This window comes from Sturnira hondurensis, unplaced genomic scaffold, assembly GCF_014824575.4.
Source record: "Sturnira hondurensis isolate 20B ecotype Veracruz unplaced genomic scaffold, ASM1482457v3 Scaffold0021143, whole genome shotgun sequence".
NCBI classification, from domain to species: Eukaryota; Metazoa; Chordata; class Mammalia; order Chiroptera; family Phyllostomidae; genus Sturnira; species Sturnira hondurensis.
The window spans coordinates 24,584,729-24,600,718 of record NW_028093774.1 but is presented as its reverse complement, the minus strand read 5'-3'; the positions used below and the strand labels follow the sequence as shown (position 1 = coordinate 24,600,718).

At 38.7% G+C, this 15,990-nt stretch overlaps 1 protein-coding gene across 1 annotated transcript; it reads right to left on the bottom strand.

Moving 5' to 3' along the window:
* Positions 1–1,503: 1,503 nt before the first annotated feature.
* On the bottom strand, positions 1,504–15,840 carry ERH (ERH mRNA splicing and mitosis factor). Its single transcript, XM_037031305.1, has 4 exons — positions 15,732–15,840; positions 12,971–13,058; positions 8,000–8,120; positions 1,504–1,982 (listed from the first exon to the last, which is right to left on the bottom strand). The coding sequence occupies exons 1-4, from the start codon at positions 15,732–15,734 to the stop codon at positions 1,880–1,882; spliced, it is 315 nt and encodes a 104-aa protein (XP_036887200.1). The 5' UTR covers positions 15,735–15,840; the 3' UTR covers positions 1,504–1,879.
* Between the last annotated feature and the right edge of the window lie 150 nt (positions 15,841–15,990).

Here is a 15,990-nt window from a genome sequence, read left to right as displayed (position 1 = left end):
ACCCCAACTGACGTGGGAACAGGGTTTGGAGTGCAGCCAAACCACTGAGTTTCATCAGACTTCACCTTAACAATGAAAAGTGGTATTACCTCTTCTGTGTAATACCAGACAGTTAAATGTGTACTCTCCATATTTAACCCAGTCATATTTTTACTTAAGCCTTATGCAGTTATGATTCAAAATACTGCTCCCCTCCTTTTTGCTCTCATCACCCAGTACCTAGCACCCAGATGTTTTCTTGTATTCCACAGAAAATTGTTTTCCTATGAGCCCAATGCCAGAAACTCTATTGTACCTAAGAATCAAGGGATCCCATTCCCTCCAGATTTGCTTTAGAGTAGGGGTGTCAAACTCTTCACTGGGGGCCACATGAGCCTCACGGTTACCTTCAAAAGGCCAAAATAATTTTAGGTGTGTATAAATGTAACTGCTCCTTAACTATTAAGGAGTTAAAAATTACATTCAGCCCTTTGACTGTAAAGGGCCATGGACTATAACTATAACTAGGAGGCTGATGTGGCCCCGGGTGAAAATACATTCGACACCCCTGCTCTAGAGCATTAAAAAACCCCCCCACAAAGATCTGATCTATTACACAAATAAAACTGTATTAATAGAATAGGACTAGTGAAAAGTAGGGCTTTCTGCTGATTTTAAATTAAAAGAAAAAGACTTTACTTACTTTTAGAGAGAGGGTAAAAGAGGAAGAGAAAAATTGGTTTGTTTCTTTTCACCTGTGCCTTGACCAGGAATCAAACCTACAAGGTTTTGGTTTACGGGATAACTCTCCAACCAAGTGAGCCACACCAACCAGGGGAGGCACGCTGATTTTAGTAACACTTTGATGTGATTACATTAACAGAATAATTATTCTGTAGAAAAAGTGAGCACATACAAATACTTAGAATTTGGTTCTGCATAAAACAAAAGAATGCAGAAGTAGGGCCCGGGGCAAGGGGAATACAGGGACACTCATGAAGCCTCCAGAAAACCTGCAAAACTTACGGTGCATAAAGATATAATTGGCTGTCAGTCACAACAGCAGAACCAGGAAACGCCTGTATCCTTGATGACTGGAGACACAGTACAATCACAAAGTGACCACAGTCTACATCGAAAGTAAGAGGATCTTGAACTTCACCGTGGTCTTTCCTTCACTCTTCACACTGCCACACGAGAGTAGTAATCCGCACTCAGCTGCTGAAGGCTATGGGAAGGGCACAAGACCTTCCCACAGGGGCACATGACCGAAGCTAAGGAACTAACCTGGCTGCTGCAGACAAGCCGTGTCAACGCAAAGACTTTCATAACCTCTGTGTCCACAGTAGGCACAAACCTTCATCTACAAATGAGATCTACTTATATAAGGCTAGGAAAATACGGTAAAGCTTGTTAGCTTCCCATCAAGCAAATCACAGCAAAATTGAAATTCTATCAATTTTGAAACTGATAATGCTTCACAAAAACAGTCAATGTTCAGAGACAAAAAAACCACTCAGGGGGAAAATATAACTAAAGAACATTTATTCATTTTGCACTAAGACTTTATCTTAGGACATAACTAAACTGTGTCACCACCCTCCACCCCAACTTGAAGAAGGGTTAGTACAGTGAATGTTACAAAGCAGATCTGAATATTAACTGACAAAGAAAACCCCTTCAAAATCATCATAACAATGTTTAAGTAAAAAAAGAAAAAATAGGAGGTGATGGGAGTTTCAGATTGAACAAGATCCTCACATTTCATCTAACACATTCAATCCTGACTAGAGTGTACCAAAATGGAAACAGGATTATTATAGTACAAAACTTCCACTACAGATTGCTGTACACACCTGTGTTCCAAGCCCACCCCCAATCCCTAATTCTCCTAGCACAACTATTTCCCAGCCTGTTGGGCCTGCCGACGAAGGAGCACGTAGATCTTCTCTTTAATCCAGTCTTTGTTATAGGGCTGGTATGTCTGGGTATCAGCTCGGTAACTGAGGAACAAAAAAGTAATAGGCAAAGTTACAATGGTCAAGTACTGTCATTTTTTTAAACCCCAGATTCTAACCCCCCAATGGTGTGATAGATACATACATATTCATAAATGAAATTCAAAAAATGTAAAAGAGCCAATTACAAAATTGTTGAATTTTTTAAGCAATATGAACTTTTGATCATCTAGTACTACTATCTTATAGTAGAGAAGAAACCAAGGCCTGGACATCTTAAGTTAAATGATCATTGTGTTTATCTACCTACTTAAGAGTATGACTGGAAACTGTGTGTTCTCCTGCACAGTCACTATTTTTATAGTACCTCTAGTAATTAAAAAACAAAACCAAACACTCACTAGTACCACAATTTCAAATTTGCTAAATTTATTCTGAATTAACTAAAAAATCTTTAAAAACATATTACCACCACAAAGACTTTTTTCCCCAAAATGCATTAACAAGAAGCAACTTTTTCACCTATATTTTAGGATTGGTTTTTAAAAATAAATAATGCCCCTGGCTGGTGTAGCTCAGTGGATTGAGCTCAGGCCTGCAAACCACACAATCGTGGTTGATTCCCAGTCAGGGCACATGCCTGGGTTGCAGGCCAGGTCCCAGCAGGGGACTCACAAGAGGCAACCACACATTGATATTTCTCTCCTTCTTTCCTTCCCCTCTAAAGATAAATAAATAAAATCTTTAATAAGTAAATAAATAAATAAATAAAAATAATGCTAGAGGCCAGTGGATAATTATTAGAAAAGACAACAGGCTCCGAAATGGCTCTTACAAGAGAAGGGTCAGGATGAACAGTGGGAATGAAATTCCAATGGGACTCTAGGGTTTTAGGAGTCCAAAGTGTCACTAGCCAATCACTCAAGGTATCTTTAGAGGGCTCAATAAACAGATACATTCATCTGACCTACAACTAAAATCTCAGCTGAGCAGGCAATAAATTCATCTTTGGGGTAAAAAAACCTGAAAAGACTGCACAAACACAAAGCCTATCCCAGTGTTTCACAGCCATGTGCACCATCTGGTGGAAACACTCAACGGCACCCTAGAGAGGCAAAGATGCAGTCTGCCTAGAAAGCAACACCTCAGGGGTACCCCAGGACAGCGCTTTCCAACCTGCGTGCACAAGAACTTTAAAAACATGCCACATCGACTATTTTAATCAGGGACACTGACCTCTTTTCCTTCAAACTGTCAAATACAAAAACGACAGCAGCCAACACAACAATAGCTGTCTGAAGTGAATGAATCAAAATTATACCTATTTTTTGGTCAGATTGGCCAAAAAATACAGCATTTTTTTTTGGTGAGCCACAGAATGTTAGTAATTATTTCACGTGTGCCACCAGATGAAAAAAGTTGGTAATTGCTGCCCTAGGAAAATAAAGTATCTAATTTATCAATTATTGTTTAATTTTATCCAAAGTTTCATTTTTTCACATTGTTAGCAAAAAGTTATATAGATACTGTACCTATTAAAAAGTTGCCAACTGCTGGGTACAGTTTAAGTGCTTATCTAAATCAATCCTTTTAACAACCCTGTGAGAGCAGATGCAATTATCCTTTTATAAAGAAGGAAGTTAAGGCTTAAAGAAGTACTTCGGCTTACCAGCTAAGTGCTTTGGGCCAGCAGCAGAAGCTTAAACACCCCTGAGCAGAGTCCTCCTCGCTGATATCCAATTTTTTGGCACGAGAAACAAACTCCAAAGGCTTTGTCATATTATTCCCCTGAATGGTTTATTAAAAATGCACAAGCTTTCTACTTTTACAAAATGCTTAACTAAATAAGAATCTCTAAATTACTAAAAAGTAAAACAATTTTCTCTGAATATCCCTTTTTCATGCTTCCTAAGTATTAATCTAGTCTACTTCAAGGTATGGCAGAATAGAGAATAATATTTATATCAACCCAGGAAAAGAACTAAAAAAGGAACAGAATTTTTCAGTATTATATCTGGGTAGGGTAGTCTTATTTAGAACCCCCCCCCAAGTCAGTTTGGTAGTGAACATTTAGAAATCCATCAACTTACAGGCTATTTCCCAACTATAAAAAAAAAAAAAGTAACAATGCTTTCTTTATGGAAAGCTGTTATATTGATGGTTATTAACTGGTGCTTGAAAATGAGACAATTAAATGTTAAGTATATTTATAAAATCCCAAGCTTTTAGCACAGATGAATCTTTTAGCTTAATATTTGCTCAACAAACAGGTTCATAAAAGAACAAGCTGTAGGAGTGGTGAAACCAACCCGCATCTTTACTGCAGGCGGTGTCTTCCTGATTAGGAGTTCCTTCTCATCACAGTAAAGAGGGGTAAAATTGTCCCTTTTGTCTCTTAAACAAACAAAAACAGCTTACGTATTCAAAGGCTGTTATTTTCATCTTATAAAAAGTCCTATGTCACTGTCAAGTACCCTTAAGAGAAACAAGTACACAGTTCATTTACAAACCAAACTCTATTCAATTCCTGGTCTGAGGAGCAAACAGCCCAGGTCACAATCCCTAAATAAAGAGAGGAGCAGGATGTGCTTGCTAACTGTGTTAAGTGCTATGACACTGGGTGAACTTTGTAGAAACAATATTGTATTCCTCCTGAACATTTAAGTAAGAAAAGAGACAAGACAAAGTCATATGGGCAAGATAGCTCTAAATCCTAAATTTGATTCTTTTGAAAAGTTTTCAGAGGCCAAAAAAGTTTCAACATTGTTTTATAGAAACATAAGCTACAATTTATAATTTTCAGGCAGACTAATAATGCAAATACTAGAAATCATCTTAGCATGCCAAATGTAGTTTCTAGTTTACATTCAGTGACAAAGAAATGTTATGTTCCACTGTTAATGACATACATACAGTGTCTCTTAGAACCATTTTTATTTTGTGCAATTTTCACTGTCAAAAACCCCAGCATAACACTTATTTATTAGTTAACAGCACAATTTAAGTTACTTGTGGTATTTGAAACTTATCATTTGAGTCAAGGCAAATTTTAAATAGCCAATCGACTCACTGTAATTAAAAATAAGCCCTAGGTTTGTGGCTGAATGGACTGAGTGGTGGCCTAAGAACCCGAGGGTCACCAGTTTGATTCCCAGTCAGGGCACATGCCTGGGTTGCCAGCCAGGTCCCCAGTAGGAGGTGCTCAAGAGGCAACTACACATTGATGTTTCTCTCCTTCTTACTCCTTCCTTTACCCTCTCTAAAAATAAATAAAATCTTAAAAAACAAAACGAAACAAAGGCCTGGCCTGACTTTGTCAATCTGTTTAAAAATGGAGTTCCTGCTCCATTTTTATCTTAATAAATTTATCTTAATTTTCCAAACAAGCAAACTGAGGATTAGCAATATTAAGCTAACTTGACCAAGGGAGCCAGAAAATGACAGAGTCAGCACTCAAACTCAGCTATGGCTAAGTGTGAAACTCCAGCTAACTCTTATCTACAACCTCTCAAAAGGTGACTAAAACACGATCTTTAGCTTTAAGTAACTCCCCACCTGTTGGGAATGAGTGCCATGTCCCTAAGCCTCAGGATACCCGATGTCCCAATAAGTGATTTTCATAAAATCCGAATAGTAACTATTAATTTTAAAAATAAAATAATTTTCATTTAAAAAGTAAAGTGAGGGTATGCATATGAACACTGCAAAATTTAGCATGACGTAAGTCAGATTCTTCACTTTTGTTTAACCACCCTATCAATTCAGAATATAGCTGTAATGTAAACAAAGGAAAAGGGAAACTTCCAAGAATTTTAAAAAGCTATGCCTCCAATTACATGGGTGACATGCATTTATACAACTAGTATTTACTCAGTATCAAGTATGTGCCAGATACTATTCTAGGTACTGGGGATACAGCAGTGAATAAAAACAAAGCTGCTGTTCTCAGATTAAAGTCTAGAAAGTAAGTATATTATCAGTGACTTCATACCCAGTAGATAATCCTGCCAACATCTGGACCTCTCAGTTCCTTGAACTCTTCTCCTTCAGTGACCTTGTTGTCTCTTTCCATGCCTCAGCCAGACCCCTTTACCTTGTCATTAGCAGCAACTTCAATGTCTCAATTCCAAGCATCTCATTTTTTGATCACTACTAATTCCCAATAGTCCAACTTAAACAACGCTTTGACACCCCCACCCCAGGATCTATAATTATTTGCTTCTACCTCTGTCTCGACTCCACCCCAACCCTTATATTTCATGGTCATTCAGTCTGTTGCACAATACTCCCTTGCACATGAGGTCTGTCTGGAAAAAGTCCAACCATTGTTAATATAACCGTGCAACATTGATGTAACCTGGCAGCCAAGGAGAGAGGACTGGAATGCACATGAGTGAATGACTTCACTATACTAGTCAGTGGGGGTGGCAGACATCACTGAGTCAGCATGTGTACTGTGTGGCCGTCACATTCAAAATGCCTTGAGCGAGCAGAGCAATGAATCTGCATTAAGCTTGAACATTCCTCTGTGGAAACTATTTGGATTCAGAAGGCCATAGCTATGGACAACTGGTGACTGGCAGCTTCATCACTACAAGCCCCCTCATGCATCACGTCTCATGCAGAGGTTTTTGGCAAAACATCAAATCACCCAGGTGACTCAGTGCCCCTACAGCCCAGATTTGGCTCCCTGCGACTTTGGGCTTTTCTGAAAACTAAAATCGCCTTTGAAAGGGAAGAGATTTCACAACATCGATGAGATTCAGGAAAATACGATGGGGCAGCTGATGGTGACTGTGTGGGGTCTCAAGGTGCCTACTTTGAAGGGGACTGAGGTATGACATCACTGTCCTATGTATAATGTTTCTTGTATCTTCAATAAATGTCTCTTTTTATTATTACGTGGCTGGATACTTTGTGGATGACCTCATATACCCTTAACCTTTTATATTCGCCAACTCCTACCTGTAACCATCAGGTTAAGAATGACTAGAGAAAACCCCATTACCACAAAGACTTACTTCATTTTAAATTCATTATCAGATACCCCATAAATCACACATTCCCCTAATTCTTTCAACCTCCTAGATTATTTCTTTCCTTTTTTTCCACAAACCTTCAACACCTTGCCCCTCACCCTTACCTCTCAAGGGTATCCATGGTTTTTATTTCCCTGAGATAGCTAAAACAATCAGAAAATAATTTCCCCAAACTTCCACCTCTGTCTGTACTTCCTGCTTTACTATTAACAAACCGTCCAAGATTCCATCTAAAACCACCCCCCCATTATAAGTCATCAGCCTTTACACTCACCACTATCCCTCCCACCTTGTCTCTCCCTCCAGCTTTAACCCCTCTTCTCTGCTCTCCTCCTTGCTGGCTACCTACATAGAGCTCCTCTTTTCTCCTGAGCCCAACAACTGCAGCTTTGTTGGCCTCTTATTGTTTTCCGAGCTTTTTATATTAAAATTAGGAGCTACAAGTTTTGCATCACTGAAAAACATATTCACTTCTAGCACAGTGTCTGGAACAGAAAAAATTTCAACTTGACAAAGTTTCTGAGAATAGAAAACATATGGGTCTAAAAATCTCATTCTAGCATACCAAAATATACATGGTTAACACTGGATAGTATTAAAATTAAATTCCATTTCAGTTCTGCATATATTTACATTTAGAAAACAGGGCCATGAGGACAAAAAAACCTAACTTTTAATCCAAAGCTAATTGTTTTAGAGACAAAGACTACAAGGGAAGAAAAACTAAGAAAAAAGATTGATGTAAAGGAACAAAGAATCAGGACTCTGAACTTCTTAATCAGTATTCTCTCTGCATACTAACTGTATCAATTAGCAAAGTTCTCTAGGTTTTCCTGTGCCTTTATCTTACATTGACAACTTAATTTATGAGCCATATGTAAGTGAAATATTATTGCCTAGTAGTTAAAATAAAAAGATCAGTGTCAGGCACAAAGTAACCTCCTAATACCATAAATCACCTCAAACAGATGAATAAACAATAGAAAAATACAACGTTTAAGACACTTGGTGGTAAATACTTACACGAGACAGCTGAGGTCTGCCAGATCATCAATAAAATCAAACAACTGGCTGATATCATATGTGATAGAGGGGCTGTTAGGATTCATTCTCTTCAGATGTTCTTCATACATTTTACAAACGCCTAAAAGAATGGGGGGAGGAGGGAAAACCAGTATTTTATAATTGCATACTCTGATGTTAGTGTTGTATCTTGATATCACAATACTAATTTTTATAAACAGGCTGGGAAAAGAAAGTGAGTTGTTTACATTTGTTTTAACTGTTATCACCAGGACTTTAAAAAAATTATAAACTCACCAAAATGTTAGTATTTTGTGCCTTAATGATTACTTCAACCACTGAGTCTAAAAGGACTTTAAAAATCTGCTATATGATGGTTCAGACAAGTGAGAACATTATAAGTCTTACGGCTTCTCAATAAATGAATATTGCCATGCCTCAGAGTAAAGTAAAACACCACACCTGGGAGTAAGGGATGATAAACGGATGCTTTCCTATTTTGCTTTCAAATTCTGATACAATACAATACAAAAAACCACCACCACCACCACACATACAACAACAGAAAAACAAAACCTGGTAACAAAAACAAAACAAAACAGGCAACGAGAAAGAGATTATCCTAACAAAGTATTTAAGATTATTGATTCTGGGTTCAGAGACTTGGAGATAATAGTATCTTCAAAACTGTCATGAAGATTATGGGAAATAATGCACAAAAAGCACTAGCACATGTAATAAGTACTCAAATATAATAAAGACATTAAAATCACCGAAGTCACTGATAGCACGCCTGCATTAACTTAATTATCTACAGAGCACATTATTTTTAATCCAGTGACACAGGCCTCTCCTGTTCCTAACAAAAGCAAGCATAACCCACTTCAGTCCACCCCACTTCAAGTATACACTCATTAATTTGTTCTGGAACTCATGATGAGTGCCGAAACCAACGAGGATCAAATGATGAAGCATTTTCTCTTGTGGGGCAGCATCACAACTTAAACAAGTTCTAGCAAATGGGATGAGCCCCGAGCAAGTGCCTAGAGCCTGAAGTTTTTTCTTGTCAAAATGCCACGAGTACAGGGTTTGATGAGTTCTGAAGCTGTCAAGTACCAATGTATGTTTGTCTTACACTGACCCACAGCTACTATCATACTCAATAGTGGAGTACAATAGTGGGAAAAGTACTCAATGCTTTCCCACTGATTAGGAAGAACACAGTATCTGTTCATGCCACTTGTGTACAACATTGTAGTGGAGGTGCTGGCCAGGATGGTTTGGGAAGAAAAAGAAGTAGCAGGTATTCAGATTGGAAAGGAAGAAGTGCAACTATCTCTATTCACAGATAACATGATCTTGTATATAGAACATCTTAAGGAAACCACACACGCCTCTATTAGAACTACTAAATGAGTGCTGCGAGACTGCAGGATGTAAGGTCAATATACAAAAATCAATTGTATTTACATACCCCAACAATAAACAATCTGAAAAGGAAATAGCTCTGTGTATAACAGCAAACCCCTGCCCCCCACCAAACACACACCTACACACACACACACCCACACCCACACCCACCCACCAACTCATACATTTAATAAAAGAAGCATAAGCTCTGGCCAGTGTGGCTCAGTTGGCTGGAGCATCATCCCATGAACCAAGAGGTTGCAGGTTCAACCCCCAGGGCACATGCCTGGTTTTGGTTTGGATCCCCAGTCAGGACACATTATAGGAGGTAACTGATCAATGTTTCTGTCTCTCAAAGCAATAAAAAAAAAAGTGTCATTGGGTGAAGATTAAAAAAAAAAAATACAGTGAAAACTACAAAATTTCATTGAAAGTAAAGACTTAATGGAATAATATCTTGTGTTCATGGATTGGGAGACTTAATGTCAAGATGGTAATACTCCCTGAAATGATCTAGAGCTTCAATGCAATCCCTATCAAAATCAGAGTTTTTGCAGAAATTAAGAAGCTGACCCTAAATGTAACAGGAAGTACAAGGGACTCAGGATAGACAAAACAATCTCGAAAAAGAACAAAGTTGGAAGACTCAAGCTTCCAATTCCAAAACTTGCTACAAAACTACAGCAGTCATGATAGTGTGGTAATGTTTATGCATAAAGACAGTGTACAGATCAATGGAACAGAAATGAGAGTTCACAACAAGCCCTACTTACACTTATGGTCGACTGCTTTTTGATAAGGGTACCAAGACAATTCAACAGAGAAGGAATGTCTTTGCAAAAAAAGGAGCTGGAAAACTGTATATTCACGTACAAAAGAGTGAAGCTGGACTCTTACCTCACAGCACACATAAATATTCACTCAAAATGGCTAGGAGACCTAAATATAAGAGCCAAAACTATAAAAACCCTTGTAAAGCATCCCTGTGACTTTGTATAAGGCAATGGCTTCTCAGGTATGACACCAAAGCCACAAGGAACAGAAGAAAAAATATGTAAATTCGAGTTCATAAAAATTTAAACTTTTTATTCTTCAAGAAAGTGAAAAGATAAGCCAGACTTAAAGAAAATCTTTGCAATACACATGTGATAAAGAACTGTTACCCAAAATATGCAAAGGACTCCTAAAACTCAACAGTAAGAAAACAACTCAATTAAAAAATGAGCAGAAGATCTGAAGACACCTCACCAAAGATACACAGATGACAAAGAAGCATTCGGAAAAGATGTTCAAAATTGTGTGATTAGGAAGCTTGCAAATTAAAATAATAAGATATCACTACATACCTAATAGAATGGCAAAAATCCAAAACACTGACAGTGCCAAATATTGCCAAGGATGAAGAGCAATAGGGCCTCTCATTCAATGCTGGTAGGAATGCAAAATGATACAGCCATTTCTGAAGACAGTTTCAGTTCCCTACAAAGCTAATCATAGCCTTACTTATGATCCAATAATCATACTCCTTGTTATTTACCCAAAGGCGGTGAAAACTAATATCCACACAAAAACCTGTACATGAATTGTTTATAGCAGCTTATGCATAACTGCCAAAACTTTGAAAGCAACCAAAATGTCCTTCAATAGGTGAATGGATAACCAAACTGTGGTACACCAATACAATAGAACACTTCAGAGATAAAAAGCCATTTACTGTATAATCCCAACCCTATTCCGGAAAAGGCAAAACTATGAAGACATTAAAAAGATCAGTGGTTGCCAGAAGTTTTGGAGGTGGGAAGAGAAAGGAATAGGTGGAGCAAAGGGGATTTCTAGGAGAGTGAAATTATTCTGTTGATACTGTAATGGTGCACACATGACATTATACATTTGTCAAAACCCACAGAACTGGCCATTGCTGGATAATTCAGCTGGTTAGAGTGTCATCCTGATACATCAAGGCTGCAGGTTCAATCTTTGGTCAGGGCACATACAAGAATCAACCAATAAAAGCATAAATAAGTGGAGTAACAAATCAATGTGTATCTCTCTCTAAAAAACAGAAAAATCAATGAAAATAAAAACCCCACAGAATGATACAACACAAAGAATGAATCCTAATGTAAAATATGGACCTCAGTTAATAATGATAATGTATCAATACTTATTCATCAACTGTAAGCAATGTACTATACCAATGCAAGGTGTTATTAATAGGGGAAACTGTGGTGGTAGTGGGGTAGGGTAGGGCATGGGTAGAGGAAATACATGAGAACTCTCTGTACCTCCTGTCTAATTTTTCTGTAAACCTAAAACTGCTCTAGAAATAAAGTGTACTAATTAAAAAAAACACTAGGCTTCGCTAAAATTAGTGAAGGTTAGTAAAGAGTATTACAGAATCAAAGGCCAAACATAATACATGTAAGGCAACAATCTGCTGAGGCAGCATGCAAACAAAATCTACCTAGATGGCAAGCGAGAATGACAGCAGAGAAAGGGACCTGAAAAGAGCCTTGCTTTTCTTTAAAAATCAGAGCAGAATTTGATGGCAACCAGAAAGACATGGTACCAGTGACCTAGAAGCTGTCTCTAAGTATTACAAGTAGCTTTTTTCACAGGTCTACCCACTGTTGGCTTGCTTTAAATGAACAGATTTTAAGAAGAATACAGTTAGCTTTGGACAGCAACAAATTCAGGGACATGCCTGGCTATAAAAACAGTGAATATAAAAACCTTTACAGAAGTTCTGGCCTGGTAGCTCATCTTAGCACCAAAAGCTTGCAGGTTCAATCCCTGGCTGGGGTGCATACAGGAGGTAACCAATCGATTGATGTCTATCTGTCTGTCTCTCTCACTCAAATCAATAATCCTTGAGTGAGGATTAAAAAAATATTCAGCCCTGGCTGGTGTAGCTCAGTGGATTGAGCACGGGCTTGCAAACCAAGGATCACGGTTTGATTCCCAGTTAGGGCACATGCCTGGGTTGCAGGCCAGTTCCCAGCAGAGGATGCATGAGAAGCAACCATACATTGATATTTCTCTCCCTCTCTCCTTCCCTTCCCCTCTAAAGATAAATAAATAAAATCTTTAAAAAATATTCATAGAAAAAGAATGGACAATTTGCTACAAAGGGTACAGGGTAGATACAAATGCTTTACATGATGTTAACAACTCAATGTAAGGAGTAATGCAATTTGTGAGAATCGCATTATGTGCTCTCATTAGATTCTCATTATGAGAATCTAATTTATGTGCGCTCATCTAATGGTTCACTAAGTAAAGAAAGGGCTAATAGTTCCCTTTAGGGTGGTATCAGCGTATCAAATACACAAGAAATTGTACTGATTTGGTTCCATCTGCCTTGATTCTGTCCGCTAATTTTCATATGTTAATAACATTTCTAAGTATCTAAATATTTAAATCTATCTAAATACCCCCCCCCCCGAAACAATCCAAGAAATCTGGAGGAAAAAACAAATCCAGTTCTTAAATGACATATATTCTAATTGTGAATGTCAGGAGGAAAAAGATGTCTACCCCTTAATGAGTGTTTAAACTCACCTTCCATGCATTCGTTCACTGATTCATAGTCAGCGTAAGTTCTGCCTTCTGGCCTCTTGGTAGGCTGTACCAGTAAAATGGTATGAGACTGCAAGGGAAAAATGTGATTTCAGTATAAGGTTCTAACTCATATTTGAGAAATTCAATTATGCTATAAAATTCATGAAATCCCACTATCTTCAATTCCTACAGCTCAAGGACAAAAAGTAAACATTACTAAACAAATAAATGACCTAATTTACAAAACTATAGTCACAATGATTATTTTTAAATGGCAGTGCTTTCCTGTACCTTCTAAACCAGTTTAGGTCATTTTTTATTGGAGCTATTTTCAGAACCTTTGGTTTTATTAAAAATCCAAATTCATTTGTCTTACAGTTTTTTCCCTTCTTTGGAACTGATTTAGTCCTTGATTTCCTTATGGTCCTGTTTGTCGGAGAAAATATATACTTAAAAAATATATATAAATACATACTGTCAAACCTCAGTTCTCCACAAGTTGTTCACAGGAAAAAATTGTCTAGGTTGCTCTGGGAAAACCTTTCATGCTGATACAATGTAACTTGGGTTCTCGAACTTAATTCATTCAATTTGCAATTGAAGATGTAGAAGAGGGAAGGGAGGACATTCCTACTTCACTGCTAATCAAGGAAATGCTTGGTAAATGGGAAGTAACACAAAAGATCTTTTGAGAAATATCAATCACCCTGATAAAGAAGTAGCAAATTATGTGATAAACTTGTTCAAGTAGTGTTTCACTTCAGGCAAGTGTTAAAAGGCAGGCAAAAACAATCAGCGGATAGGTTTTTAGTGAGAAGCCCAGTGAGCCTGAATCAAGTTCTAGTGAAGCGGAGAGACAAAAGAATGAAGCCCAGAAGACCAACTACCTGACTTTTCCTTGGAAGGGGACTCCTCTTCCAAACGGTAACATCCCTCTACCCCTCCTCTCCATAGTCAGTCATCAAGAGCTCTTAACATTAAAGGTAAGTTCTAGTGTGTACATAGATTTCATTTTTTAACTGTATACTTATCTTCGTTTTTTGTTAAATTTTCATTTATCCAACACATTTCAGGTCCTTTTTGTTTTTAAAGTGTTTATAGGTTAAACAGTACAGTAGACATATACTGTATATAAGAAAGGTTAGCCTTCCGGAATGAATTAGAGAACAAGGTTCCACTCTATACACAAAATATAAGTACAGTCAGGCAAATATATATATATTTAAAAATTTGCCACAATAAAAAAATCATGAAATGTAATCAGAAAACGTTTCACAAAATTATCTTTCTTTTTAAAGATTTTATTTATTTATTTATCTTTAGAGGGGAAGGAGAGAGGGAGAGAAACATCAATGTATGGTTGCCTTTTGTGCATTCCCTGCTGGTAGGTAGTCTGCAAGGAACCAGCCTGCAACCCAGGCATGTGCCCTGACCGGGAATCGAACCGCGATTCTCTGGTTCGCGGGCCCGCGCTCAATCCACTGAGCTACGCCAGCCAGGCGTTTCAGAAAATTATTTTAATGCTATTCTCCGATTACCAAGCAGCTATGATTCACTGCAATGAATGTTAATCTGTTACCTTTTTTCAAGCCTCACAAACATGAACCCTGAATTCTCAGTAATTCCACTGAGAAATACAATACATACAACTTACTCATTAGCTTTAAAAGAAACTGAAGCTTGTATATCCAGTAAAGGAAAAGGCTTTTGAACCAGTAATCAAATATGAATTCTTTTAATTCTACAAGGAATCACTACTGATAATTGTCCGAGAAATGAGTTGAAATGAACTGCCGTCACCTTTTCAGATCTTAATCTAAGCATTTTAACACATCAAATAGTGACAGAGAAAGCAGAGATAGGAAACTCAGAGACACTGTAAAATGACTTGCCCAAAGTCACTCAGCTGGTTATGACAAAATGGGAACCGGAAACCCAATCTTCTAATCTCCAACCCTCTTTGGGAGACTACGCGGGGTCAAATAGTGAAATAGCTTAACTCAGCAAAGCACCACCCGAAACAGTGCCCTCTTCTCAACAGCTGCATAACTTGTTAACAGTAACTGCAGCAACCACAAGTTCAAAGTTGAAGTAACCTCTTAATCTCAGTGTGATCTACTTTTTCAGGATTAAAAAACACACAAACCCCCCCAAAACCCACCCACCCACTGCACCCGACTACCCGGGTCAGATTCTAAGGAGCCTGGACGACAGCTAAGCCTATCTTTTCAGCCTCCACATCCGAGAGAATGTAAAGCCGGTTAAGATCAGGCTTGAAGGCTGAGAGCAACGTCAAACCAGGCTTCTAGGGGTCTTGGAAAAGAGAAAAGGCTATATTTTTCAAAAAGTAGAGCACAGAAAAAAAAGGGGGATAGTTGCTAACACACACTACAAAACCAAGGCGACCTTTTTTGGCCAGGTGCAATATATTCAAACCGTTAGCTTCGGGGACAGGCTTTCAGACATTCCCTCGGCCATTGTTCCTACAGTAAGCCAGGGCGTTTTGGAGGGGAAGAGAAGCATCCCTACGTGTGCCTCTACCAAGCAGCCATCCCGAAAAAGCGCGCAACCACAGGGTGTACCCGGGCTCCGGGGCCTAGTGCCAGGCCCTGCATCTCCACGGCGGGAAGGGGAATGGCAGACCCACAAGCCGAAGGGTGGGGGGCAGCACGCTCGCGGGAGATGGGCCGGGTAAAAGAGGTACCGGGATGGGGTCACCCGGAAGGCTAGGGGTTCGGGAAGCCGCTGAGGCATGTCTCACCATCGCGCCAAACTCTTTCGCTGCAGCCGCCGCGAACACCACCACCTCACACGAGCTAACTCACAACGCCGCCAACAGCCAACCCCCGCGAGAGGAGCCGCCGGAAGTCGTCAAAAACGCACCGCGAAGAAGCCTTTTGGACCATAGAGGCTTACGTATTTCCGGCAGCTAGAGCAGATTCCGACTCTGTTTCAGCCATCTTGGGTAAGGACGATGAAACACGGAGACTTTGGGAAGGTTTAAAAAAATAATTTCTTTC

Excerpts from the sequence above, each read along its gene's own strand:
- ERH (XM_037031305.1), bottom strand. Across the intron at positions 8,121-12,970 it reads AGTGAACGAATGCATGGAAG|GCGTTTGTAAAATGTATGAA; the intron begins GTGAGTTTAAAC and ends CCATTCTTTTAG. Across the intron at positions 1,983-7,999 it reads GCAGACCTCAGCTGTCTCGT|TTACCGAGCTGATACCCAGA; the intron begins GTAAGTATTTAC and ends TTTGTTCCTCAG.